This window comes from Podarcis liolepis, assembly GCF_965112155.1.
Source record: "Podarcis liolepis genome assembly, chromosome: 10".
In the NCBI taxonomy this organism is placed as follows: Eukaryota; Metazoa; Chordata; class Lepidosauria; order Squamata; family Lacertidae; genus Podarcis; species Podarcis liolepis.
Genome location: NC_139562.1, coordinates 72,595,448 through 72,623,444, shown reverse-complemented (window position 1 = coordinate 72,623,444; position 27,997 = coordinate 72,595,448). Strand labels below are relative to the sequence as shown.

Genomic DNA, 27,997 nt, shown 5'->3' with positions numbered 1-27,997 from the left:
CTGAGTTGGGGCGGGGAAAGAAAGCTGCACGCCGGGAGGCGGAGGGAGAGGAAGCGGCACGCGCATGCGCTGACGCGGCCCGCCTCGAGGTGCACTGTGGGTAAGACGTCTCCCGGCGACGGCGGATCCATGGCGGCCATCGGGATCCACCTGGGCAGCAGCTGCGCGTGCGCGGCCGCCTATAAGGTGCGCGGCCGGTTGGGGGGGGGGTCTCCCCTCTTCCGTGTAGGCCTAAGGGGGGGCAGGGGGAAATAAATGTAATTTTAATATAATAATAATTGTCGTTTCCTGGGCGAGGTAGTGCTGTTGAGTGGCTAGAGCGGGGTTTGAGGAGGACGTTGGAGTAGCCAGAAGCCTTTAAATCACAGCTATTGCTGCCGTTGTTATTATTTATTAAATTTGTATCCTCCTGAATTTGTTTGTGGGAGGGGGACGTTATTGGTTTGTTCTGGTTGAAGGGCAGCATACAATTTGGATTAATCCTAATCACCCTAATCAGGAGAGAGTCCGTGGTCCCCTGTGTCCTCCCCCCCCCCCCAAAGAAACCAGCCCTGCAAGAGGAGCATCTCACATAAATAAAAGAAAGCTTATGTGCTTATTGTAAAATGCATTTCCATCAGTTTACTTGAATGACACTTTGCTGGATAAAGTAATATATGCATTGGTCTGGTTTGCACATAATTCTAAACTGTAGTTTCTTATACAGTGGTATCTCGGGTTACATACGCTTCAGGTTACACACTCCGCTAATCCAGAAATAGTGCTTCAGGTTAAGAACTTTGCTTCAGGATAAGAACAGAAATTGGGCTTCGGTGGCAGCAGGAGGCCCCATTAGCTAAAGTGGTGCTTCAGGTTAAGAACAGTTTCAGGTTAAGAACGGACCTCCGGAACAAATTAAGTACTTAACCCGAGGTACCACTTTATTATGGTTCATGAAATCACAGTTTAGTAGTATTTGTGAACCCTGCTAACTTAACTATGGCCAATTTACTGCCAACAATCTATAAACTGAAGTAATGATTTGTTGTTGGCTTATGAAGCTTAGTTTGTTTTAATTATGGCTTACATGCGAGTCCAGCACTTCGTTATCTATGGTTTGGGGTGGGCCATCAATCTAGAGCAGCTGGAAAACAATTCAACAAACAAAAGGATCCTGTTATATTATTCCCAGTATGTATTGGAATAGAAGCTTCCATTTACAAGAGTTTCCTTTGTACATTATTTGTCTTTATACAAAATTTACCCTGTGCATTCCGTGGTAAGGTAATAGTCAAGAACAGAATCTAGCCTCTGCTGGACAAACAAAATTAAGGGATCCTGTATTAAAAAATGATATTGTTTTCCAGGGTTTCCAAGTGGTAATGAGTTACTGTGTTTAATTTCTGTGTCAGTGAGCTATTCTACTTAATCATTCTCCTCCATGTGTGTGTTGCTTCTTCAGGATGGTCGTGCAGATGTTGTCGCCAATGATGCAGGTGATAGGGTTACTCCTGCTGTTGTTGCATTTTCAGAAAATGAAGAGGTAACTTTTCCCCCAGTATAAATTTGAAGAAAAAGTGGTGGTACCTTTGTTGTTTTTGAACAAATCTTTTAAAATTATTTCCAGGTTGTTGGTCTGGCAGCAAAACAAAACAGAGTGAGAAATCTTTCAAATACAGTGGTGAAAGTGAAGCAGATTCTCGGGAGAAGGTGCGGAAAGTAATAGTGAACTTCATTTTGGGATTTAGTGTGGGTTTATTTGACAGAATGGGATTGTTAAACAAAAATGTATAAAAACTGGCATGTAAGTACAAACCTTGTTACCAGGCTTAAATATGCAAGTAGGCTGCTTAAAAGTCTCTTGGAAGCAGTATATATTTTATTTAACAAAATTTAAAGCAAGTTATTCTGGAATGTAACTTTGTTTTGTTTTGAATTTTTTTCTACTATTAAGAAATAAAAAGTCCAAATTCTGATATCATGCTGAAATACATAAAGAAAGCTTTGAACAATTAAAGATTAAGGAGGACTTCATTAAACACAATTCTTATGTGCAGAAAATATAAATGTAAATTTTGGGGTGTGTTTTTTGGTTTAAGTACACGTCAATTTCCCTTGTTTTGACAGCTCTGGAGACCCACAAGCTGAGAAGTACATTGCAGAAAGTAAATGTTCAGTAAGTAAGAAGCTACTTCATGTTTTCCTCCCATTACTATTAGTAGTATTTATAAACTGCTAAACATTTCACAAATACCATAGTGATATACAACAAGCAGAACCAGATAAAATAGTTCTCAAAAAACAAAAACAAAACCCTGTATAAAAAGGCTTTATACAGTAAAAATGAAACCTTAAATTTGTTCCGGTAGCAGATTGACCTCCAGTGCAGCTCTCTTAGTACTGGTGTTATATGTTGGTGGAAGGCAAACCCAGCCACAGACTGTGCGACCCCCTTCTGACTTGCTGCAGCTTCCAGACCAGAGACGAGGGCAGCCCCACAGTGGTTACGTGGCAGCAGTTCAGCCTTGAAGTTATGAGTGCAGTCTCAGTTCACTGATTCACTCTAATCCAGCCCAGCAATATGTCCAGATACTGGCCTGATTCTAATGTCACAAAGAAATAGAGTTGGGTGTCAAGCAACAAACTGATGACAATTTGTTTCAGATGTCCTAATGACAGCACCCAGTGGTGTTATACAATGTTAAACAGCAAGAGAGGTCTGTTGTGACTGACAGGTCAAGCTTGTAATTAGAGGGAATGATTTCACTCAGTTCTCCAATCCCATTGCCTTTGGGGGGAGGGAAGCAACTCCCATTGAGTTCTCTTCCACCCCATCCCCAATTAGCTTAGCACAGGAACCTAGCACAAAAACTACTGAACCAATATATCTGCAATTCAGCAGATTATTTACCAAAGATTACTCTTGTGCCTGCTGGAGGGATACAGTGCAATGCTAGTGGACTCCTCCTCCTCCTTCCCCTCCCCATTTGTTCTGGAGTGTCACCACCCCTTGGGAGCAGACCTTGGGTGTGTGTGTAATATTTGCTTTCTAAATCATTTATCAGACGAAAGGAATCTTGCAGAATCTTTTATAACAGATAAGCTGAGAGAGAGTCATATTTGTATTTTCATTTGTAGGTCATTGAAAAGAATGGAAAACTAAACTATGAAATAGATGGCAAACTTGTTTCCCCAGAAGATGTTGCAAAGCTTATCTTCAGTAAAATGAAAGGTATGATATTAAATGTACATTTTTAAACTATTTCCCCAGAAGAAAAGTGGTATGTATACCTGTAAATTGAATTTGCTTGTACTCACAATACAATATACTTTTGTATTAGAAACTGCTCAGTCTGCTTTGGGCTCAGATGTTAATGACACTGTGATTACGGTACCTTTTGACTTCGGAGACAAACAGAAGAATGCCCTTGGGTGAGAATACAGTTTTCAGCTTATTTTTATTAATTGTATTTGTGGGAATTTGAGATGTCTTGTCAGGAGGCATTTGGACATACAGTGGTGCCTCGCAAGACGAAATTAATTCGTTCCGCAAGTTTTGCCGACTAGCGAATTTTTCGTCTTGCAAAGCACGGTTTTAACGGTTTAACAAAGTCGCAAGACGTTTTCGTCTTGCGAAGCAAGCCCATAGGGAAATTCGTCTTGCGAGGCAAATCGAAAACGGAAAAACCTTTCGTCTAGCGAGTTTTTTGTCTTGCGAGGCATTCGTCTTGCGAGGTACCACTGTATTTGGACTTGGAAGATCTGGCTTCAACATCTCAGCTCAACCATAAGCACATGGTGTTAACCTGGAGTAGCTCAATTCGCATCTAATTGGACTCTTTCAGTGAAATAACATCGCTTGTTGTAGTTGTTTAAGAACTTCCTGCTTAGAGGTTCTGGCACCACGGAGAGAAAACAATATTCAGGTTCCTACCACACAGTAAATGTTAAATGTTAAAACTACTCAGAAATTGAGTGGCGGGTCTGTGATAACTTTTGGCTCACTTTGTAGTCACATGATACACAACCACATGAGCTTATAGCTGCCATACGGGTAGCTCTTAAATAGCCAGCTTATGGGACATTGTTGTAGGTCAGTCTTCTATGGAAGCTGGTATCTTGAGCAGAGGCCAGATAGTCACAGATTTACGACTACCAAGCGCCCTGGTTTTTCACGAGGAGGAACTGAAAACCTTTACCAGCAGTGGCCTCATCTTTCCTGGCCAATTTTCACTCTTACTTACTTACTTACTTATCAAACCTTTATTAGGCATTGTGCAAATAAAACCATAAAAGAGGAAATAACATATAAAAGCTTTGAAATATATATAAAAGGCAGCAGTTGGCTACATACATATATATATATATACATATAAAATCAGTGGTTTTCGTTGTTAACCTGCTCCTTGGAGGACTGCTACCAAAAACTCGGCTACCCCCGCCGTTACCCTTTGGTCGACGTCGGATAGGCAGAATCCCACACATTCACCTTGCTGGGGTTCCAGACCACCCAAAAGAGGGGACAGCACGCGTTGACGTGGGATACTGTACAATGGGCAATGAAAGAGAATATGCTCTACAGTGTCCGGGACATTCATAGAACATCTGCAGAATCTCTTGTTTCTAGGAATGTTTTGATATCTTCCCCTGACAAATGCTGAGGGAAAAACATTCAAACGGGCCAGCATAAAAGCCCTACGTTGGGCTGGGATTATTAATTTAGTGACGTAATTGGCTCTGCTATCTAGGATATTTAAATCATAGAATATGGGGGAGCAAATTTTGTTTCACTCACCAGGACTAGCATGCATCTTGACTTCCAGTTGGGTGCCCCTATTCCTTTCTTCTTGCCATGGTACACATTCTGCATAAGGAGTGGACCATTCAGTGCAGAGCACTGTATAAAATAGGAAAGGGCTCAGACATGCCAGCTGAAGGCATTTTGCTATTTGTAGCAGATTTAGGGCTAACAGTTAAAAAGTCTTGCTGCGTCCTAGAAGCACTCATTTGTGCCTCCACCTGTTTCTTGATGCCGCCTGATCACTTTACCGTACTGCCTGTCAGGCCTGGCCCTGACTCATGCATCCTCCCACTCCTTGTGTTCAGACATTGCTAACTGCATAGTCACCAAGGTCTCCAAAGAGAAACAGGTGCACATTTCCTGTACTGGTTTGAGCTTTTTGAGCTTCACGTTCAATTTGCATGAACAAACATAGGTAGGCAGCTTATTCTCCTACCACAATGTGCCTATCTGTGCTTAAGTAAAATGTCTCTTGGCATGCTTACTGTACCAAAATAAGGTACTTTGCTGTTTTATGTTGAAAGAAGGCATCAATCTAAAGTGACGTACTAAAAATTGTGTCTTTATTGCAGAGAAGCTGCTACTGCAGCTGGGCTTAACGTTCTTCGGTTAATTCATGAACCATCTGCAGCTCTGCTGGCTTATGGAATTGGGCAAGATTCACCTAGTGGAAAAAGGTGACAATTGGTCTTTAAGCAACCATTTCCGCTGTGCAATCCCAAGTATGCTTACACAGATATAAAACTCAATATGACTTAATCCTAGTTTCAGGATTACAGCCTTGGTTTTAAACAGTATGGTGCAAAGTGAGTTGGCTCTAGGGTTGTGTGGTATGGACCTTTGTGAACTTAATGCTTCCCTGGGCAGAAGGGAATTTTTGCTGGTCTCCTTCCCTCTGTAGGTCCTTGTGCAGATGAAAATCTGCTTTAGAAGGTTGGGGAACCCTCTGGAACAGCATGGGAGGGAGTATTAGGAGCTGCTCTCCTCAGGAATATTCAGTTCATGGAGGAGAATTCTCTGCTGAATCTGAGCCAGAGGGATCCTAGACTGCTATAACTAAGAAAATCCAAGTCCTTTGCAACATTTTTTTTTTAATTCAGGAGATTCTAAACAAGTGGCAAAGGCAGGAAACCAAAGCATTATACTTTAACCAATCTTTAATACTGTAATTTAGATGGACTTCATTTCAGGGTGGGCCAGGGCAGTGTTAAGTGAGAGAGCACTAGGAGGAGAACCTCCCTGACCTCGCTTCTGCCCCATGGAGTGCAGCAGTGGCACTGTTACCAGGAGGTCATTTTGAGACACGGTCGTCATTGTCCTGAGAATCTGCTATTAAGGCTTTTAGTATTGATGCTAATGAGGCAAGGCATACTGATTTCCTTTTCTTTATTTTGTGTGCATGGAAGCAATGTGCTGGTGTACAAGCTTGGAGGAACATCCCTTTCTATCACGGTTATTGAAGTCAACAGTGGACTTTATCGTGTTATTTCCACAAACACAGATGATAGTATAGGTGGCATTTGTTTCACAGAAGCCTTAGCACAACATTTAGCATCTGAGTTTCAAAGGTAAGTTCTCTATATCCTAAATAGTATGTGGTGTTTTATAAATGTGTAGTAAGGAATCATCGCTGTTAATTTCGCAGTATGGAAAATTGCCAGCACATTTTGTATCAGATTTTTTTGACTGATATACAATACATTTATTTATGAAAAACATTTCTATCCACCCTCTGGGTGCAAAAATATCACTTGGGGGCCCACAACATATATAACAGGATTTTTAAAACAATTACAGTTTAAAAATAATAAAATATTGTCTCAAAATGAAAACTTCTGGAAATAAAAATAGTGAGTTGTTTTTTTAAAAATTACAACTTCTAAAGGTCTACGCTGTTGAAATAAGACAAACAGTACATTAACATAATGTTTTGGGGAAAGGTTGTTACTGTAAATTTGACATCGGTTCTTAGTTCAATTTGGAAATAATCCCAATCTTGTAAAGAGCTATTTACCAGGTTGTCTGAGGTGAGTTAGAATTGTCTCCAGGCAACTAGATGGAAGCTTTGTGAACAATGGTTTCCTCCCCTTTTCTTCTTTTCAGGCCACAAATGACTAATGTAACTATGAGAGGGCAAGCAGCCTAGTATTTTTTATTTATTTATTAGGGCTAGTGACTTTTGTGGACTTGCAAGGCTGTTAGATCTTTTGTTTCATGCTTACATTCTTGAAGGATCCTGATAGATATCACTTACAAGCAGCATGGGGAAGTTGGGGTAGATATAGCCAAAGTTATGCATTTCCAAATTCTGTTGATTTCAACATGAGAGTTAAGCACAACACTAAGATGTCAGAGCCTTAATGTTTGCATTTGTGCTTCATGAATACTTACTCAAAAGAACCTCTCCTCTTTCAGTTACCACACATCCCCAGCTTTCAAGAGTAGATGCATATAATGTTTATACTTTGAATTTGAAAAAAAACATGATAAATTTCAGGATCCACCTTTCCCCCCTAACTTCTAGGGTAAATGATTGCCACTATAACTGATAGGCTCTCTGTAAAATGGTTAATAATACTTTTTTTGTAAAAAACAACAACCCTGTAGATCTTATAAATATGATGTGAGGGAAAACTCCAGGGCCATGATGAAGCTCATGAACAGTGCTGAAGTGGCAAAGCATTCACTATCGACACTCGGAAGTGCCAACTGCTTCGTTGACTCCCTGTATGATGGGCTGGATTTTGACTGTAATGTCTCTAGGTAAGATATACTCTTGAATCTCTGCATGTGTAGCATTGTTTTCCATGACATCCTTTAAATTTAACTTGTGTGAATTTAGCTTTAGATGCTTGGCAGAAAAATAAAATTAAAAATAGGAGCAGCTTCCGGTGGGGGGCGGATGTTGGCAATCCTAACTACCAATACACTCAGCTTGGGAGAGCGCAGGGAAAGGGGATGTTGACAATAGGAGGTTTTGGCTTTATGCATGATCACCAGGATGTAACCCCCACGTAAGGTAATGATCGTGATAGCTGGCTACTCTCCATATGGAATGTATTTATAAAAAGGCAACTGTTTTCCTTTACATGGGCAAGAAAATTATTATTATTTCTTAGATTTCTTACTCTCCCTTCCCCATGAGGTCCCAGGGAGGTGGGTTACAACCGTTTAAAACGAAAATATTAAAATTGGTTAAAACATATGACAGTATATGAAGTTGGAGTAAAGAGGTACATTGAAGGTGCCAGAAGGAATCTCGCAGTTTAAGGGCTGCCACAAAGATTCCCCTCTTCTAGCCTCCCACCCCACCCAGGATTTCATAGGGTAGTGGAACACTGATCTGAACACCCAAGAGGATCTGTAGGGAAGGGGCTGCTTTTTCTGGTATCTGGCCTAAGTTATTCAGGGCTTTAAACACCAATGTGAGCATTGGGCTCAGAAGCAAACTGGCAAGCGCATTCAGCTCTTTTGAAGCTGGCGTTGTGCGAGTTCTTTTTTCTTTTTTTAAATAATTTTTATTAACTGGCCAATCACATCAAATCATATCACATAAATTCCGAATTACAAAGCCGAATTTTAAATTTTGTTGGGGGGACCCATACTTCAAGATCCGAAGGGGGATTCTGATCCTCTTCTTGCTGCTGCATTAATGTCCCAATCAGTCCAAATCAGTCCAAACAAAATTCATAGTTCTATCCCATCTTATCTTGCTGTTTCCACATCACATCTTGTTCATATATTTTCTCTTTTTTTCTTTATGATCTCTTCTGATAGTCTCCTTAAGCTGATAAACACCAATAGTAATAATAGTCCTGTGTGAATTTTCCGTTCTTCCAATCCTCAGATCGAGATAGTTTCCATATATCGTCTCCTTCATAGATAACATCTCTCGCGTTGTGCGAGTTCTAAATGGAAACCCAGCCACTCACTCTTCTGGCTGCTTCACTTTGGAGCAGCTGAAGTTTCTGAGCCATCAGAAACTGAGGGCAGCTCCATGTTTAATATTATACTACTGTATTGGGTTTCTCTGCAAACTTTTCCCCGTGGAAGAACAGATATGGATGTGCTTGTTTTTTTAACAACACAGGGCCAGATTTGAACTTATTTGCTCTGCACTTTTTAACAAATGCCTAGAAGCCATCAAAAAGCTCTTGAAGCAAGTTGGACTTACAGCAGATGATATCAATAAGGTAACAATACAATTAACTTGGTTTATTTTGAAGTCATTCTTTAAATTCTTGTTTTGACAAATATGTAGGAAATACATAAGAGTATATTCACAAAGAAGCAGATGCATTCGGATGGTTTGGACTATTGTTCAAGGCTTCACAAACCATGCTTTATTAAACTGGAAATGAAATCAGGGAGAAGTATTCCTCCCTAGTAGGGCTGGGCAATATATCAATATCTCGTCCAAAACCGGTTTCAAGTCTGTATTCTGATATCGGTTTCATAGTTTTTGCCCTGGCAATATATATCTTGAATCATGAAGTGTGTTTGGGCTGGATGGTATACCATCTGAAACCAGTTTCAAGTCCATATCATGGTAATGGTTTCAGAATTTTTGACCTGGCAATATATCTCAAATCATGAAGTGTGCGTGCGTGCAATGCAAAAATCACCATGCAGGAAAAAATTGTGAAGCCATCCAGTGCCTCTATAGTTCCACCCTTATTTCAGACATCGTGAAATATCAGTATATTGCTATGTTTAGCTGGTGATATATCTGGTTGAAACCCAGGTATCACCCAGCGCTACTCCCTAGCTGCTCCCCTCCTCTCAAGTGCTGCTTCACAGCTTAATTCCTGAAGCCACTGCTCTCCATTACATCTGAGTGGTTGGGCAGCGGGGGTGAGGGACTATAACTTAATGCCAATTAACAAGCCAGGATAATAAGTCTGAACATCTGTTTCCCCCCACTTTCTGTGTGTGTGTGTTTGCAAAGTTTGCATACACAAGTACCCTTTGAAAAGCCTAACCGGTCCATCTTTGCTGTTGTCCTATTAATGCTTTAATGTCCTCTAGGTAGTTCTCTGTGGCGGATCTTCTCGCATCCCAAAACTGCAGCAGTTGATCAAAGAACTTTTCCCTAGTGTTGAATTGCTGAACTCTATTCCTCCAGATGAGGTCATTCCCATTGGGGCTGCCATGGAAGCTGGGATCTTGCTAGGAAGAGAAAATACATTTTTAGATGATGAGATACTGCCTATTGAATGTTCTGCCAAAGATATCTTAGTCAAGGTAAGCAAACAAATTAAATGAATGAATGAATGTCTTTATATCTCTTGCTTAGAATTAGAAAGAGAGCTCCCTCCCTAATCTGTATTATCTATCTTCCACCACTGCTACCTTTGTGGGTTTAGGTTTTAATGTGAAAACTTTCCTGAAAGTAATTTGGGGTCACTTAGGTAGCAATTTAGGAAACAAGTGAGAGACTGAAACTCATTATTTCATATTGATGCACAGTTAATATATTTGCCATTCAGAACTCTTTGTTTTTAATTGAAGGACTAAGTATTTGAATAGCATTCCCTAAGATTCCAGAATTTACAGGTCATCTTAACACGCCAATATAAACAGTAAACTTTCATATTTTTAAATTTAATTAGGAGTCTATCAAATAAATCAAATTCATTTTAAAAAATTAATTTGGCCACCTATTTCACCTTCACATCTGATCCATAAATTATTTCAACACTCATAGGATTTGCTTCGTTCCGATGCCCGGCGGCGGGAGAAGGCGTGTCCCCCCCCCCCCCCGCCGGGCATCGGAGCTTTGTTCCGATGCCCGGCGGCGGGAGGAGACGTCCCCCCCGCCCGGCATTGGAGCTTCGTTCCGATGCCCGGCGGCGGGAGGAGGTCCGAGGACAGTGGGGAAGACGCGCTGCGCTTCCCCGCTGTCCCGGAGATTTCCCTATGGGCTGTCGTCTTGCGAAGCAAGCCCATAGGGAAATTCGTTTTGCGAAGCGCCTCCAAAACGGAAAACCCTTTCGTCTAGCGGGTTTTCCGTCTTGCGAGGCGTTCGTCTTGCGGGGTACCATTGTATTCTTCATTGAAAAACAAAAAGTACATAATTACATGTGCAGAGAGTAAGATGACAAAAAAGAAGAAAAAAGAAATAGTAGCTATGTAGAAAACAACAGAACAACAAAATACTATATACATTACAAACAAAGGATTTTTTTATTGTAGTTAACCAGACTTTAACTTAATACGGTATTTAGAAAAAATAATTCCAAATATTGTTAAATTTGGCCATGTTTGCACGCAGTTTGTTCAAGTGTAATGGGTTTGTCCATATCTTCAGGCGTGAAAATAAGCCACTTATTTATTTTTCCAGTTCATTAATACCTGTCTTTTTGCCATAATGAGGACACAGATAGTCCATTCATATTCTCCCTTTGTTAGATTCCATGTGTTTTGGGTATATAATTCAAAAGGATATTTTCCTCTGCAAATTTATGATTATTCCATACAGTCATGTTGATCGTCTCTATTACCTTCTGCCAAAAATTTATCAATATAGGACATTGTACAAACCTGTGTTTTAGAGAAGCATTATCTCCAGCAGCTCAATGTCTTAGTCCTTTCATAAACGAGCGCAATGGAGTCCTAAATAGTTGTTTTGCTGTATGAGACTGAATTTGAGGTCCAGAGGCATGCTTGTTATAAAACTTAACATAGTTTCCCATTGTTTGGTTGAGAATCTCCAGTTCTTATGCCATTCTTCCTATATAAGGAAATGGGTGTGTGTGTTGTTACATAAGAGTTAATCAGCTGTTTTAATATCTCTGGGGTCTCTGCAGCTGTAAAAGCGGCTGGTCCGTTAATGGCAGTTAGCATGTGCTTTATCTGAAGATATTACCCTTGAGCATTTAAAGGTAATTCATATTTGTCTCTTAGAATCATAGAATCATAGAGTTGGAAGAGACCACAAGGGCCATCGAGTCCAACCCCCTGCCAAGCAGGAAACACCATCAGAGCACTCCTGACATATGGTTGTCAAGCCTCTGCTTAAAGACCTCCAAAGCAGGAGACTCCACCACACTCCTTGGCAGCAAATTCCACTGTCGAACAGCTCTTACTTGTCAGGAAGTTCTTCCTAATGTTTAGGTGGAATCTTCTTTCTTGTAGCTAACATGGAATAGGCATAAAATTCATCCTTCTTGTCTATTGATTGCTCTAAGTTTAATATACCCAACTTCATCTCTCTTATTTCTTAGGCAATGGATCAGTCGGGGGCTGATAAATTTGTGGTGGTGTTCCCATCAGGAACCCCTTTGCCAGCTCGAAGGCAGCATACGCTACAAGCCCCAGGAAGCAACTCCTCTGTCTGTCTAGAATTATACGAGTCTCTGGAAAAGATCCCCATAAAAGAGGACAACAGATTTGCACAGGTGAAGAAATATCAATAGAAAATAACGCTTGTTTTTCCCCAGTGTTTACTCAAAAGCAGACTTCAGTGTCACAAATCTTAATTGTATGTTCATTAGGCATTTGAAGCTTTTGCCTCTTAAATTCCTTACCTTATAAAATGTTGTAAACACATCCACGGTATTTTTAGAGCACAAAAACCATTAAAAAAAACATTTAAAGCAGATAAAAACTATCAAGTAACTTGGTTATTCTGAATTAAAATTGTAAACAATAGGGGCTGCAAGTTGCTCACCTGTGTCGAAATACATGCTAATTTATTACTCCCTTTAGCCTTACAAATTGATTCACTCGTTTTTTCAGAGCATGCTTTGTCTGCCTTAGAAAACCATTTTTCTGAAATTACCTTGAAACTTTGTAGCTCAATATTTTATATTTTAGCTTTTGTATATGGCAATGTAGAGCAAATGGTTTAAATCAAAGTGCTTTTGATATAATCTCACTTGCATTTCTTTGGTTTTGACAGTTAAGATTGCTAAAATAGATAAGATGCAGATGACAAAGGATCTTAATGTTTTGTTTTAAGCAGATTGTCCTCCAGGATTTAGATATAAAGGAAGGTGGTCTGCATGATATCCTAACTGTTCTCACAATGAAAAGGTACTGAAAACCAAAATACTATAACTTTGGTTTAGCATATCAAGTACATGTGAAATGTCCATCTTTCAGAACTTGGGTTTTTCTGTTGCAGCTTTTTGGTAGTATCTACTTTTCAAGGTGGGACGCGGGTGGCGCTTTGGGTTAAACCACAGAGCCTAGGACTTGCCAATCAGAAGGTTGGCGGTTCGAATCCCTGCAACGGGGTGAGCTCCCGCTGCTCGGTCCCAGCTCCTGCCAACCTAGCAGTTCAAAAGCACGTCAAAGTGCAAGTAGATAAATAGGTACCACTCCAGCGGGAAGGTAAATGGCGTTTCCGTGCGCTGCTCTGGTTCGCCAGAAGCGGCTTAGTCATGTTACGCCGGCTCCCTTGGCCAATAAAGCGAGATGAGCGCCGCAACCCGAGAGTCGGTCACGACCGGACCTAATGGTCAGGGATCCCTTTACCTTTACCTTACTTTTCAAGGTACTGCAGAAATTCCACCTATCAGGAGTTGATGTATTAGGGGAGAACTGTGGATCAAATCAACTTCTGGAATATCGGGGATGCTTTTTCTTTCCCAGATCAGTGGGCAAGCGTTCTTTGAACTGTGGGGTGCTCTGGTTAACATTCCCTTCTGCTGCCCCTTTCCTTTTCAGTCAAGAGAGGGGTGGGGATGTTGCTGGATCACACCTCTCTTCTTTCCTGAGTGCTGGCCACGCTCCCCGTGGCTAATGAATGCTGGGAATCCAACAGCTGGAATGCCACAGGTTCCCCACAAATGAGAGCATGTTTTCTGGGTAATGGGACTCCCCACACCTGTCAGCTGAATCAAAGAATTCCACGGAGGAATGATGGGGACATCCAACGTGGGAGCTTAGTTTTTGAGACCTATTCAGGCCCTCTCAGGGTGCAATTAGTCTCCATATGTTCACACTATACAAATCTCTCTTTTCTTAGGGATGGATCACTGCACGTTTCCTGTACAGATCAAGATACCGGAAAATGTGAAGCCATTACTGTAGAAGTGGCATCGTAGTCTTAATTCAGAAGGTTCCATTTTTTTAATTGTTACCTCAAACCAGGTTTTAAGGGAGCGATGCCATGTGTACAATACAATAAATACAATACAATGAAAATATGGAGTCTGCATACATCTTTGGAAAATGGAAAAGTTGGGTCATTACAGTCTTAAGAGGAAGTTGGTAACAGTTGTGCATTCAGCAATGAGCTGCAGAAAATATTGCATAGGGGAGCTAGAGTTTTATACATGGCAACTGACAGATAAGGGGTGAGAGTAAACAAGAGTTCATAAAACCCAACATATACCTAAAGCGATGGAAATAACCAAGACGGGCTCCACTTCGTGTCCAAGAAGCACCCTTCACACCTGGATGGTTCCTCTGGGACTCCTCTGAATGCCAGAGGTTGTTTCAAGCCCAGCTAGTTTTGGCTAGTAAACATCTGAGCAATTATTTGGGAAGATAAGTGAGAAAGGAGGAAAGTTGCTGATTGTGTCAAACTCATGACCTGAACACTGGACTATTTTGGTTAAACGTTTTCTTGCCTCCCAATTGGGCTATAATTTTTATTTTCAAAATGGTACGGTAGTGTACTTTGTGAACACAGGTTGGCCCCAAAGCAGGAAAATGTATATGAAGGTGCTACTGGTTTTGGACTAATAGTTGAAGCAAAGAACAGATTAACAGACCTTAAGGAAAAGGGAGAACTTTAAATAATGGCAGCTTTGTTCTGCTGGTAAAAAAGACTAGGAAGAGTAAAAAACATTGTGTGGGTTATCGAAAGTTTTAGTATCTGTATTAAAGTGTTAGAATGATCACAGAAAAGAGAAACTAAAATCCAAGCAGACTTTAAAGCCATGGTTTCCAAAAGGATTGCCAAAGTCATATTATCAAATCTCACTTCTGTTGTAGAACCCTAAAATTCAGAGTGCAAATGGTTCAGTTAGATTTCCAGGTTCTCTCAGTGTGAATGAAGCAACTTCCTATAAAAACAGAATCATAGTTTGCATTTTCAGTATAAAAATTAGAAATTGCAAAAGCAAAAATTCAAGTGGCACATGGTCAACTGTCAAAATACATGATTTGAGGAATCCATTCATTCCTTCATGACAGAAAAAAGTTGATAGCTCTTTTTGCTTCCTGATCAGAGCAGACTTTCCCCTGCTGCCAGCTTCTTGTACAGGCTGCACAGCTGGTCTGGTTTAGGAACTTCTGTCTCTGGGGTAGAGGGGATTTCAAAGTCAGAAGAGCTCTGAGACTCTAGTTGGTCCTCAGGCTTGAGCAGCCCTGAACTCCCTTGTTTGCTCCTCTCCGGAGCTGATTCAGCCTGCGCACTTGGCATCAGAGTAGGTGCTGCTGCTGCTGCACTTGCCTCCTGAGCTCTGCCTTGGCATTCTGACTTAATACTGTTTGTAGAAGGTGCACTGTGAGCCAAAGCCTTGCAACTCTGCATGTCTGTTTGGTTTTCCCCAGCAGAGAAACAAGATGCGTAAAGCGTTGCTCGCTCTGCTCCTCTCTTTAAAGGGCTGGACTCTAAAGTCTTTCGCTCTTGTGGGGAAATGAGCACAGTATCCGCCTGACTGTCCCACCCTTGGCTACCTTGTTCAGATATGTGCGTTGACTGAGAAGAGTTTTGGGAGGAGATGTGGGTAGAATCACTAAAATCCTCATTATCGCTGAACAGGTTGGGAGACTGAGGCTCACTAGAATCTGTAGGAGCTGGAGCATAGTCCTCGTGTTCAGAGGCATCTGTGTCTTCCATGTGTCGCTTAAAGTAGGCATCCCACTTGGGCACTTCCAGGTCCTCGTTTCGTTTGCAAGTGGGCTCTGAACAGACCAATCCTGGATTCGGCAAGACAGTGGCAGACTCTGCACTGGGTGGCAGAAGTTCATCTAGAACCATGTCTTTCTCCAATTCTTCTTCCTCATCGTCATCCTCACCGTTGGATTCCTCACACTCTATGAAATCTACCTTCAAAGGGGCTGGCATGGAAGTTGCCCTATAACTTGTTTTGTCTCTGTCATCTTGATGGTTATCAAGAAGGGGCCTATTTTCAGATGCTGTCATTTCTGGGAGAAGTTTTGGAATCTTGTATCTTATAGGAATCAATTCTGTATCAAAGAGATCATCACTCCCACCATCTGTCAAGACAAAAAAACCAGGAACATGAGAAGGTAGTAAGATGACTTGAAGCCAATCTCCAAATGCCTTACCATCATAAGACACCTTTCCCTGGATTATAAAACTTCCAAGCATTTGGGGGGGGGGGGGGGCTTCTAAACCACAGCATGAAGGAACAGGTTGCCTAACTTCTCCCAGCTATTTTCTACATGCAGAGAGATTTACCATTGGTGTGCTTTTGTCTACAATTCCCTCATCGGAACGGGCACAGTCCAGGATTCTGTTGCATGCTTGAATCAGCAGAGCAGCCTATGAGGCCTATGTCTGGACTGTTGGACTCCAAGCTAACCAGGGTGACCACTCGCTGGGAGCCACTGTGATACTTGGGAGATAGGGTACAGGTGGAGAATGTCAGACTAGGACTTGGGAACCCTGAGCAAAATCCCTGCTTAAAGCTACGAAGTTCACTGGGTGACCTGAGGTTAGTCATGTTCACTTAGTCTAAGCTAAGTCCCACAGGGGTGTTGGAAATGTAAGCTGCAGGGTAGACAGCTTAGAAGGGTGAGATGCAAGTGAAATTAAAAAATGTAGTAAGTTCATTAGAGAGATGACATAATCATGCAATAAACATGATTTACTGCTTCAAAACCACAGGAGTCCTTTCCTTTGCCACCTCCATCTGACACGGAAGAGAGAGAAACTCGCCTTTCTCTTACCTGTGTCTGTTATTTCTGAGGGTTTGGTTCTCTTCAGTGCTCCAAGTGGTTTATATTTCAGCTCGTTATTTTTGTTGTATGATGTACATAATGGCTTTAAACTGAGAAGAAGCAATACAGAATTTTGTAGCTCTTTAGACTTCTGAAACATTCATTAGTTCCTCTTTAATTTTCAGCAAATTCAGATCACTTACTGCATACTACACTGAACTTTACAAAAATTCAGGTGTTCAATGAAAAAACAACAAACAACAACCCTGCTAAGATAACCAGAAGTACTTTGCCAGACTTATTATAAATTATGGAAGGGGGGGGGGAATGCCCAACCCAGGCCCAAGATAAATGAATTACTACTGTACAATACTTCCCTAAAAGTATGGTTGTGTCATAAGATAGATCTATATAAAACCGATTTAAACATATTTCTTTATCTATAGCCTAAGCTCCTCTCCCTGATGTCACTAGACGGCAGAAACAGGATGCTGCTTTCATAATGAAGATGGCTTTCACTTGCGAATATGGACAATGACAGCATGTTGTTTTACTATGCAGAGCAGAGATGGAAAATTACTACAAGGAATAAAGCTTTCTCAGTTGAGCAGTTTCAGTGGGCATAACAGATAAATAAGTCATACAAGGCAGTGTCATTCTTAACACTAGTTAGAAAACATCATTGCAGCAAAGAGCCAGAGAAAAAGACAGAAACTTACATTTCCATAAGTTTGTCTTCTGTCACACCTACTGGAATTACATTGGGATACACATTCACCGGGCGAATGTAGCTCAAGAAATCCTGAATCTACAAAATAGGATTGGAGGAGGAATTAATTTCTGCATTTAATCCTGGCTTGCAGTCCTTTTTTTGCTGTGATTTGACTTTGCTTTGAGAGGCTTTTTTTCTTTTTACAAAGAAATGAGGCTGAGAGCGAAAAACTCTCATAGCCGACATGGTAAATGACTCCAGTTCCAATTCTGCCCCCTGCACCACGCTGGCCCTGTGCCTCACCACGTCACCATCTCCAGTCAAAGCTCCATCAGCATTCTGATTTCCGCACAAGACTGCTGTGCTTGTAGAATGGCCCCAGCAGGCATGAGGACCCCTTTGCTCAGACATCTGTAGCTTTTTTTTCTGACATATGCATCCATTTAAGGTTGCCACTTTTTATCTCTCAAGTTCCACTTCAGTGGGGTGAAGCCAGTAGGTCATTAAGGGGCTTAAATGAAGCAGGAATCCTTGGATGACGGGCAGACTCCAAATGTGATGGACAACACACTCTGAATCAGCACCTGCTGTTGTGGACATTCCTACCAGGAGGCAGATGCTGCCGCCTTCTCATGCAGCAAGCGTCAGAAAACAATCAGCCATTCAGGGGGCATGTGACGTTTATTAATGCTTGGTTCCCTTTGCCTATTTCAGGTTGTGGAGCTTCAGGACTGGGTTGAAGATAGCAAGCTACCAAGTTTCTGGTTCAAGTCTCCTGTCAGCTATGAGAGGAAAGAGGGGCTTCCCTAGGCATGCTATATCCTCCTCAAGCTCAGTCCTTGCCTATAAAAGAGAGAAAATACCTGCTGACCTCAAAGGGATGTTATCAGGATTACCAAGATAACATATAGCGGCTTCAACGTGCTTCATAAAGATGAAGAATAATCATTATTGTACTTTTACTAACCCCCAAAATGCATCCTATAAAGGCTACAAAATCTAAATATAAAATCTTGTAAAGGCTGCTCTGTATATTGTAAAAGGGGTTCATTTTACAAAACAAATACTATACATACCTCACTGTAAGAAGAGTGGAAGGAAAAGCAAGCTCTGTATGAACTCTCCCCAGTCCTAAGCAGAAACCAGAAATTAAATTATCAATATGTGAACAGCATCAGCACCTTAATAAAAAGCAGATCACATATAAAAATCGATATCCTGCCTTCCTGGAAGAATATCATGGAAAGTGGGAGGCCAGCCAGGCCCCACCCACAGGCCAGAGAAGGGGCACCTTGTTCCTGCAAGCCTTTAAGGGCAGCGAAAACACTCGAGAAGGACTTTAAAACTAGTAGCTCGTGCCCAAGGCTGGTTCTTCCCCCACTTTCGTTTTGTGTCGTGTGTTTTAGATCATGTCGGAGGGCAGGGACCACCTTATTACTCATCACTGCAAGACCCTATAGGGACCTTTTTCAGTTGCAGAGTCATGCTGCACACCTACATAAAGATACCTGTATTTATCTATATTCTGCCATGTGTGCCAGGGCAGCTATTAACATAAAATCCAAGGAAACTATATACAATAATCAAAGTGGCAAAAACTGCAGCACCTAAATGTACCCATGTTCTCCCAAATAAAAGTGCCCTCGATTTTCACTTGAGCGTGGGCTGGGACTGCCTGATCTCCTCTGGAAGGGAGAAAGCCGTCTCTTGCATTCACAATTAGGTCATTTAGTGCTTTATTTACTGGCAGCAACACCTTGAATGGGGTCTGGCAGAGTAGCTGCTCCATGCTCTGGACTGTTTGAGAATTTAAAAAATAATAATAATTGAAAAGAGTACTTGCCTCACTATTACATTTGTTTTCCTTGTCCTCTCTCCAAACCACATTGTGGATGGCTTGACGCTAATTATGTGCAACCGCTTTCCATTCTGAGAAATCACACCACAAGGCAACCTGTTCCCTCGGAACATTTCATCATCCTGTCATAGAGACAGCATTAACTGTAGCACCCGGGCAGATCAAGCACATCCTTTTTTCAATACCTAATGTAACTTTGCAAATTCTTTTACCTACTACCTTCCTCTGCTTCCCTGTGAGAAATGGAAACAAACAAACAAACACACACACACACACACACACACACACACACAAAATTACTGGCTGCCTCCTGTGCACAGACTGCCCACCTAGTGGCGACAGAGCACCAGAGTTCTTACATTATTCTAATATTATAACATCTTCATTTATACCCCATTTTTCCCTGAGGAGACTGAAGGCAGCTTACAGATAAAAACAAATACTGCTAAAAACAGAAAATTCAAGCATTAAAATACAATTAAACCCTGAGAGAATTAAAAGTACATACATAAAACCTGTTTCAAACAGATGCAAAATCACCTAGATGCCTTTGTGCTCTGAGGATCAGAAGCTTCATACAGTACAGGGACCATGAAGAGAGCAGCCCAGCCAATGTGTCACCATATTGCCCAGCTCTATTGGGCAGCCATGTTTGTTCTTTCATGCATCTAAAACTGGGGTGGAGGGAGGTCTTTGCAATATGTTGAGGAGCATCGCACAATGAGGGGAGCTCAGCACTCCTCCCCCACCCCCAGCACTTAGTATCACATCTATGAAGAAATGTAGCTTCTCTCTATGCTCTTGGCACCGGACATGCTTGGAATACACTTGATGTGCTTTTGGGCTCAACTGGAGGTGCTGAGTAGCATCTCTAAGCCCTTAAGCAGCCTGGATCCTGCACATTGCAAGGTACTTTTCCACCAACACATGCCTCCCTGAAGTTTCCTCTGGGATCAGCTGGCGCTCAGGAGCAGCTGTTCAGAGGTGGCAACCATTCCTGGAATGCCCTCCCCTTGAAGGGACACAGCAAGCTGCCTTGCACCAAGTCAGACTACTGCTCCACCTCGCTCAGTGTTGCTGACTCTGACTGGAAGCAGCTCTCTGGTATTTTAGGCAGCAGACAGCTCTACCCAGATGTGCAGAGCTTGTGTGCTGTCCCTGAGCTACAGCCCTTCCACTCAGCCAACCCAGGACTGACCTTCAGAGTGGTGTTTTCAGGGGCGGAAGGGGGGGAACCAGTCTAATAGATTCCCTGATGGGTTTTTAAAAGTGATACTTCACTGTCATCTCATCTGTGCTTTAGTTTTATTTTGGTTTAGTGCATTTTATGGTGCTGTGAATAGTCGTTTTAGAAAAGCCATAGGAAAGTAAACCTTCCCCCCAAATAAGAATGTTAAAGCTGCTTTGGCCAGACATCTCCTGGTTTCTTCTTCAAAGCCAGACTCTTCTTTAACACGGAGCCCCCAGGGGCTCTAGCACTTAACGCCCAAGGGGGGGGGTGTCAGCTGCTGACAGATACGCACCCTTGGATGGCGACAGGCATGAATCTGAGTGTGCCGACTGGAGGTGATGTGGCAGAGGATTTCTGGCATGTTTTTAAACATTTCCAATTTGTTCACGTGCACCTAGGAAATTAAGTTTGCCATTATTAGTGCTGTTGTAGACTAACTGAGGAAAGAGACAGCAAGCTTCTCCTTCTCAAGGAATTTGCCTTGCGGTGGGGAGGAGGGATCATGGTTGTGCTCCATTCAGAACGACAATCTTACCTTAACTCCAAGCTCCTCGCTGAGATTTGTGAACAAATACTCATATCCATAAGCTGCTTTGCAGTTCAGCCACACCACATGATAAGGACTGAGGGTGATCCAGCTTTGCACTAACTCTAATATGCCTTTCATACATTCTTCCTGTTGAAGGAAAAAGACTGCAGGGCATTCGCATAGAGCAGATCTAAATGGATTTGCATTCTGTTGAGCCCACAACTGATCCCTGGCCCCTAAAACCAAGCACTTTGTGCAGGCAGAGTAGGGAGCCTCTTTTGGCCAAGGGCTGCCCTTCCACATGGGGGGGGGGGGCTTCAGGGTCCACATACCAGCAGTGGGAAGGGCCAGAGGTACACACAAGTCAAATGTTTCTCCCTCCCTCCTGCCCCTTCTCTCTGTCCTCCATCCAGCTGAGAAATAGGCATCAACACAGTTCAAGACAACATTTCAGTCAGGTCAAAGCACTCCAGGAGGACATGGGCACCTACCAACACTCAGCACCCCTAAGAAACTACAGTTCCCATTGAAACGTTGAGTGCTAAAAGTCCCAAGTGGAATTCTGGCCAAGCAAGCAAGCAAGCTGCATGTTGGGTTTTTTGTTTGTTTAAAAAACCTCTTCCTTCAAATTATACTTACCCTGCTGGGGATCTGATAATACTTGGGATCACAGAACGTAGTATCCAAATACACACTCTGGATGTCTTTCACTCTGTAAGAGAGAAATTCAATATTCAAGATTGTGCTTGGCACAGCGCTATCAGTCGCGTGTTATGCAGCAACATACTCATATTTCTGTTGGCATCCAAAAGGTGACATTTGCCTTCACAAATGAATGCACCTAGAAGAAACCAAGCAGCCTTCCTACCAAAGCAGTGCCCAAATCTGTATGGCACACTGTGGCCATGGAAGGCAATATGCAAGCACTAAGGCTCCGGGGTTTCCTTTCTGTCAGCTCCCAGGCCAAAGCTGTGACTGCTCTCTAAAGGTTTAAGAGGTTTGCATTCAGGGTCCGTGTGTTTTAGTGGTTTTCACGCGCAAAGCATACCATTTACAAGTTATTGTACCTGCAAAGGGTTAATAGAACAGGGTTCTGCCTGTCACGCACCTGACCCTCTAATCAAAGGGCAACGAAGCCAAACCAGAAAGGTCCACAATCCATTACCTGCTCCCCGAATGCAAAAGTTCCATTCTGGCCACTTCTCCCTTGGCAAGTCTGAAATCCCCAGTGTACAACACAGTGCCACTTTCACCTTGGAAGAGAAACCTGCACGAGAAAAGGCACTGCTGTCAGAACAATGGAATGGTGAAAGCCAGGAGAGTGGGCTATGGCACTGGTTTTCGGCTAAGAAACTTGGGCAACAGACGATTGCACATAGCGGGACGAAGAGGCATATAAACAGGAGCAATGCCCCAAGTATCTTATCACGCTTGTAACTGTATGCATTCGCTCTTGTGGCTCTCCACAGTTCTCACAAAAAACCAAACAAGGCCCTGTTCCCCCAAGCTGTAAGTGCAATTTCATTTCCCATCAGCATTGGCATTAACTGCAGCTAACACCAATTGGATTCTCTCTTAATTACAGAAACAGCCTCAAATCCTGGCTTCACTTTTTGGTTCAGAATAACCACTAGAAAAGGATGGCAAAAGAGAAATTTAAGTCCCTCTACCACTCCCCCTCTTCCATTCTGCAACCTGCTGCTGGTTCAACTAACATTGCCATTCGTTTATTTTGTTTTTATTGTATTTAAAATCTTATTTTGTACTGTGTTTGATTCTATCTTATGTCGAAAGACCAACTCATTAATAAATAGTAATAAATATGAATACAAACTGCAATTTTGCCTGGGCATGGTGTGTGAGACCAAGGCATCCCATTAAAAAGGCCCCAATGCCCATAACCAGGGACAGAAAGTGGGGGAAGTAAGTCTTTGGTAAACAAATCCAAAATAAACTAACTGCAGTTTAATTCTTATAGAACCACAACCCACTGTGACATATATTTTTCATATTGATTTCCATTAATTATCTGAAGGCAAGAAAAATGCATACATAACTGATCCTGGGCAATGGCCGGCTGGCAGAAGGGTTACAACTAAATCTTCTTTCTGGACAGAGACACCAAGGAAGGAAGGAAGACACACAGACATTGACTCGTATCATGTTAACTTTGTAATGAATAGTTTTTGCCTGGCTGCTGTGCAGAGTGAAGACAAGGAGGTGGGAAACAGAACCCTGTGCACGCAGGCCATCTGGGGATAGGACCCCGTGGCCTGGGGGTGTGGGAAGAGACCAGTCTCACAGGCTCTTGCCCTGCCCCTGACTTTCATTTATATCAAGGATGGGAATCTGGCCAGTGGATCCACTCCTTATCTCCGTACATCTCCCTCTCACCAGGTATAACAGGCGGGTGCGGAGACAGACAGGTTGCTGACCTGTCAGTTGCCTGATGTCACAACAACTCACTTTTGCCCTTGCTCTGTGAATTCAAATGGTGCCGGCAAGACGTGTCCAGCGCTTCCCTAGAACTGACAATCTGCTGATCATCAGCCCTGGGGAAGTCCTGAGAAGTGGCGGCTGGGAAGTGCTACGCAAGGAGCTGTGCAGGCACAGACCACCAGCTGATCAGCGGTGCCTGAAAAACACCTGCCAATAAGGTGCATGGGCTAGAGGTTGCCTGCTCTTAATCTACGTGGCATGGGTTCTTGTGTGATATGCTATTAGCATATACTTTTATTATAAAGATGCAGAAAAGAGGAGAAACCTGAAGACTTCAAAGCACAGTATAAAAGAGAGAGGAAATTAGGACAAACAAGGCAGGGGAAGAAAGTAAAATAGACAGCAGGCTTCTATTTTGTTGGCCAAAATTGGAATTTCAGAGCAAAGAGTAACTAGCACTCCTACCTACTTAGGTGAAATATTAAAATGTTAAACAGTCAACATAACTGACTACCTCACCAGATGCTTCATCAACCAGAGAAATCTGCGTTGGAGTTTCAACTTCAATGGAAACCTACAGCAGACAGACAAACAAATGTACAGAGGTGATGAGAACTGTTTTTACAGCATGTACAAAACAGATGTTTTTAATGGCATGGTAATAGCTAGGACCAGGAGACAAGCACATGTCTGTGGAAGGTAAGCCATTAACTTAGGACAAGGCTCCCCAACTTTCTGGAGCCTGGGGGCATGTCAAAATCTAAGAAACCTGTATGGAAGTCTAAGAAACTGATGTGGGCCCCACAGAATGCCTGAGGACATGCGCCTGAGGGACCTCAGATCTACGAAAAGCAACTGTTAATGGGTACTTCTTGCAAAACATGACCCAGTAAAGGAAGAAATATGACTCATTCAAAAAACCAACTTTTTTCACCAAGTTTCTTCCTTTTTGAGTCATGTTCCACAATTTCTTTGCAGCCTAATAATCCTCTGTTCTGCACCAACAGAAGCTCCACAAAAGTCTGGAACATACCATATATCAGACAGGAGCTTGAGATGAAATGCTAATGCCCGGCTTCGGCTGGGGAGGGTGGGATATAAATAAATTATTATTATTATTATTATTATTATTATTATTATTATTATTATTATTATCATCATCATGGAGTTCTCTCTGCATGAAGAGACCTGAGCCACCAACTCCTTCTGTGGCTCCGCCAGGGCAGAGAGAACCTGAGACCGAACAGTCTAAAGAAAGGAAGGAAGGCCCAGGATACACCTTTGTATTTCATTTTAAGACACAACAGGTGAACAAAGTAAAGCTTAGGGTGGTATTGAGTTTTACTCAGAGTAGACATACTAAAATTAAAGATGACGACTACAACACAGTTTAAATGGACTTCACCACCTAGGACAGGCATCCCCAAACTTGGCCCTCCAGATGTTTTGGGACTACAATTCCCATCATCCCTGACAACTGGTCCTGTTAGCTAGGGATGATGGGAGTTGTAGTCCCAAAACAGCTGGAGGGCCGAGTTTGGGGGTGCCTGTCCTTAGGATTATGGCAGCTTCATCTTTTGCTGACATTGCTAGCTATAACAGCTTTAAGATGCATTAATAGTGTCTGTTTACATCAACTACACATGAAAAGAGGTAACTTACAATGTGATTCTCCCAAAATTTATACCGTGGATTAGTTAGCAGCAACTCCTTTGTTACTGGTGAACAATACAAGCGAACTTTTAAGCTTTGAAGAAAAAAGAAATACATGTCTCACAAAAAAGCAAATGGTGGTTGTCCAATATCCAAAAAAAATCAAACAACAAAAAGTAGTTCCTATGCCTCCTTGCAAACTCCTTCAACAAGCAAGTCTGTGATATGGCAAAGGTGTCTGTGACTTAAGGAGGGAGAAGTAAGCAATGCCAGACACCATTTGCTGTATTATATGCCCTTTAGTCTGTTCCCCTGCCTACAGACAGAAGACACCCATCTGACATCACACACTTGCTGGCTAGACAACTTTGCCTCTACCCCAGGGGTAGGCAACCTAAGGTCATAGCTGTCAGTTTTTCCCTTTTCTTGTGAGGAATCCTATTCGGAAAAAGGGAAACGTACACAGCTATGCCTAAGGCCCAATTGTCTTCTCAATCCGGCCCATGGACAGTCCGGGAATCAACCTGTTTTTACATGAGTAGAATGTGTCCTTTTATTTAAAATGCATTTCTGTGTTATTTGTGGGGCCTGCCTGGTGTTTTTACATGAGTAGAATGTGTGCTTTTATTTAAAATGCATCTCTGGGTTATTTGTGGGGCATAGGAATTTGTTCATTATTTTTTTCCAAAATATAGTCCGGCCCACCACATGGTCTGAGGGACGGGGGACTGGCCCACGGCTGAAAAAGGTTGCTGACCACTGCTCTACCCAAACTACTCATCTTCCAAGATTTGAATCCCACATTCCAGCACCTTCCCTGCATTAGCTGAGTACGTTTAGGGGGTGAATAGAAAAGGTTGGCTACAATTCTCAGGGCATGTAAAAATATGCACTGCAGAAAGTGCAGTGTAAAACACACATAGATAAATGAATCCTAAAACTAAACTACACTTAAGAACTGGGCAGGAAAGGGGAAGGAGAAATCCTTAGAATCTGAGCTACACTTACCCACATGGGAGAAATGGAAGTGAAATTGTAGTTTTTACTAAGGACCCAGACAGAATGCTAAGAACTCAGGTAACAAGCAAAGCAAAAGGGTGTATATGCAGTAAATCAGAGAATCTACTATGGTCATTTTATAAATTACAGATAGAATCATAGAATCATAGAGTTGGAAGAGACCACAAGGGCCATCGAGTCCAACCCCCTGCCAAGCAGGAAACACCATCAGAGCACTCCTGACATATGGTTGTCAAGCCTCTGCTTAAAGACCTCCAAAGAAGGAGACTCCACCACACTCCTTGGCAGCAAATTCCACTGTCGAACAGCTTACTGTATTTAGAACAGATTACTGTATTTAGTTGCAGAATATGAGAAGCTAAACTTCCATGTTTAAAATAAAAACAAGTTTCTTCTCATCCTTAAGGAGATCAGCCTGAGAAGGTGCTGCTGCTTTCTTATCCCTTCACTCACCACAGGTCCCAGCCTATTCTCACACATGCCTTTCTCCCTTTTCATTACCTGCATGCCAGTCTTCTTTTTAGGGAAGGCGCTCTCAGGCCTTTCATGTGATCTAAATATTAACATATTAAAAGAGGAAGATTATTTTAGAACTCTGCCATGCTAAGAACAGTCTTGGGCCTCAGTACAGGCCAGAAGGACAGACACAAGCGTCAGCATGATCAGAGAAGCAGGGTTAAATCAGAATCTTCTAAAACAGTTGCTAAGGAAATAGCACAAATTGCTCAGGGGACAGGATCCTCTTCTGCCTGAAGAACTGCAGCCCAATTCAGAATCCCTCCTTCTCCTGAAGTGTGCAATGAATGCCATTACAGGGAACTCTCCACTTATGAGCATTTAACTTGTGCGGGTTCAGCTTTATGCACTTGGCAATTAAAAAAACAAAAATTAAAATGGGGGGAGTGCATGGGGGGGTAGAGTTTATCAATCCCACCTGTCATTAAACCCAAAATGTTTTGACTTTATGTGATTTTGGCTTTATGCGATATCCCTGGAATGTAACCCCAGCACTGGCAGGTATCAGGAGCTGGACAGACTTCTGTTACTGCTCAGGGACAAGGGCTCTGGGGTGTCGGCAGAGGCAGGCGCAGATCAGCAGGCAGAGCATGTCCAGGAAAGTTTCCCCAGCAGCTGGTTTCAACCAGGCGGGCAGCACCTTTTGAAACACAACGAAGGGGGCAGTTCTGAGAAGAAAGGATGGCACTCGGTGCATGCTCAAAGACACTCGTCTCTGTGAGTCTTCTTTTCCTGAGGCTAAGCCCCGGCAGTGGATAGTAATAAGAATGAAAACTAGTAAAACAAAAGCAAAGCGCTCTCTACTTGGGTGTTGGAAGGATGTTGGGGGGGGGGGGCAGCATAAGCCAAGGGCTGTGAGGTGTAGCGGTTGGAGTGCTGGGCGAGGCCCTGGGGAGAGCGGGGCTCGTCCCCCCTCGGCCCCCCGGCTGTGACTCTGGGCCAGTCGCTGCCTCTCAGCGGGGCCTCCCTCGCGGGGCTGGTGTGAGGGCAGCGGGAGGAGGAGGAGGAGGAGGAGGAGGAGGAAAGGGAAACGGCGAAGCAGCAGCAGCAGCAGGAGCGGACCTTTGTGGCAGTGGGACAGGAAATAGGCCCTGGCGCGGAGGTTCTCGCGGTCGAAGCGGTCGATGGAGAGCCGGGGATACTCGCGCATCCTCCCGCCGAAGCTGCTCATGGCGCCGCCGGACCCCAGGCGGCGGGGCTGCGGGGCGGCCGGAAAGGTCCGCCGAACTCCCTTCCGGCTCTTCCGCCGAGGCCACTTCCGCCAGGCTCCTTCCCGCGCCGGACCAGGCCCCGCCCACGCCGCGGCAGACGCCGGAGCTGAGGTAAACCCCCAAAGCGTGTGAAGGGTAAACTTTGCACTGATTGGCTGCTTACGGACAGCGCCCTCCCAGGTG

General features: G+C 42.9%; 2 protein-coding genes across 6 annotated transcripts; one reads left to right on the top strand and one right to left on the bottom strand.

Annotated features, from left to right (window-relative positions):
• The first annotated feature begins 33 nt into the window (after positions 1–33).
• Positions 34–13,933, top strand: HSPA14 (heat shock protein family A (Hsp70) member 14). Its single transcript, XM_083464188.1, has 14 exons — positions 34–186; positions 1,442–1,522; positions 1,607–1,689; positions 2,107–2,155; positions 3,118–3,211; positions 3,321–3,411; positions 5,353–5,457; positions 6,187–6,348; positions 7,388–7,543; positions 8,871–8,973; positions 9,809–10,024; positions 12,007–12,180; positions 12,747–12,817; positions 13,755–13,933. Exons 1-14 carry the CDS (start codon positions 130–132, stop codon positions 13,831–13,833), a joined length of 1,521 nt encoding a protein of 506 aa, XP_083320314.1. The 5' UTR covers positions 34–129; the 3' UTR covers positions 13,834–13,933.
• Positions 13,840–27,890, bottom strand: DCLRE1C (DNA cross-link repair 1C). Of its 5 annotated transcripts, none has more exons than XM_083464169.1 (14): positions 27,666–27,890; positions 26,589–26,640; positions 25,077–25,161; positions 23,929–23,988; positions 23,028–23,083; positions 22,141–22,242; positions 21,615–21,687; positions 20,982–21,122; positions 20,739–20,840; positions 19,201–19,337; positions 18,434–18,488; positions 17,365–17,453; positions 16,655–16,755; positions 13,840–15,958 (listed from the first exon to the last, which is right to left on the bottom strand). In XM_083464169.1, the coding sequence occupies exons 1-14, from the start codon at positions 27,772–27,774 to the stop codon at positions 14,961–14,963; spliced, it is 2,160 nt and encodes a 719-aa protein (XP_083320295.1). In that variant the 5' UTR covers positions 27,775–27,890; the 3' UTR covers positions 13,840–14,960. The 5 variants fall into 5 exon arrangements, with proteins under 5 accessions (XP_083320295.1, XP_083320297.1, XP_083320296.1 ...); XM_083464171.1 differs by having other exon boundaries at positions 23,934–23,988; positions 27,666–27,823; XM_083464170.1 differs by lacking the exon at positions 20,739–20,840 and having other exon boundaries at positions 27,666–27,878.
• Positions 27,891–27,997: the final 107 nt, after the last annotated feature.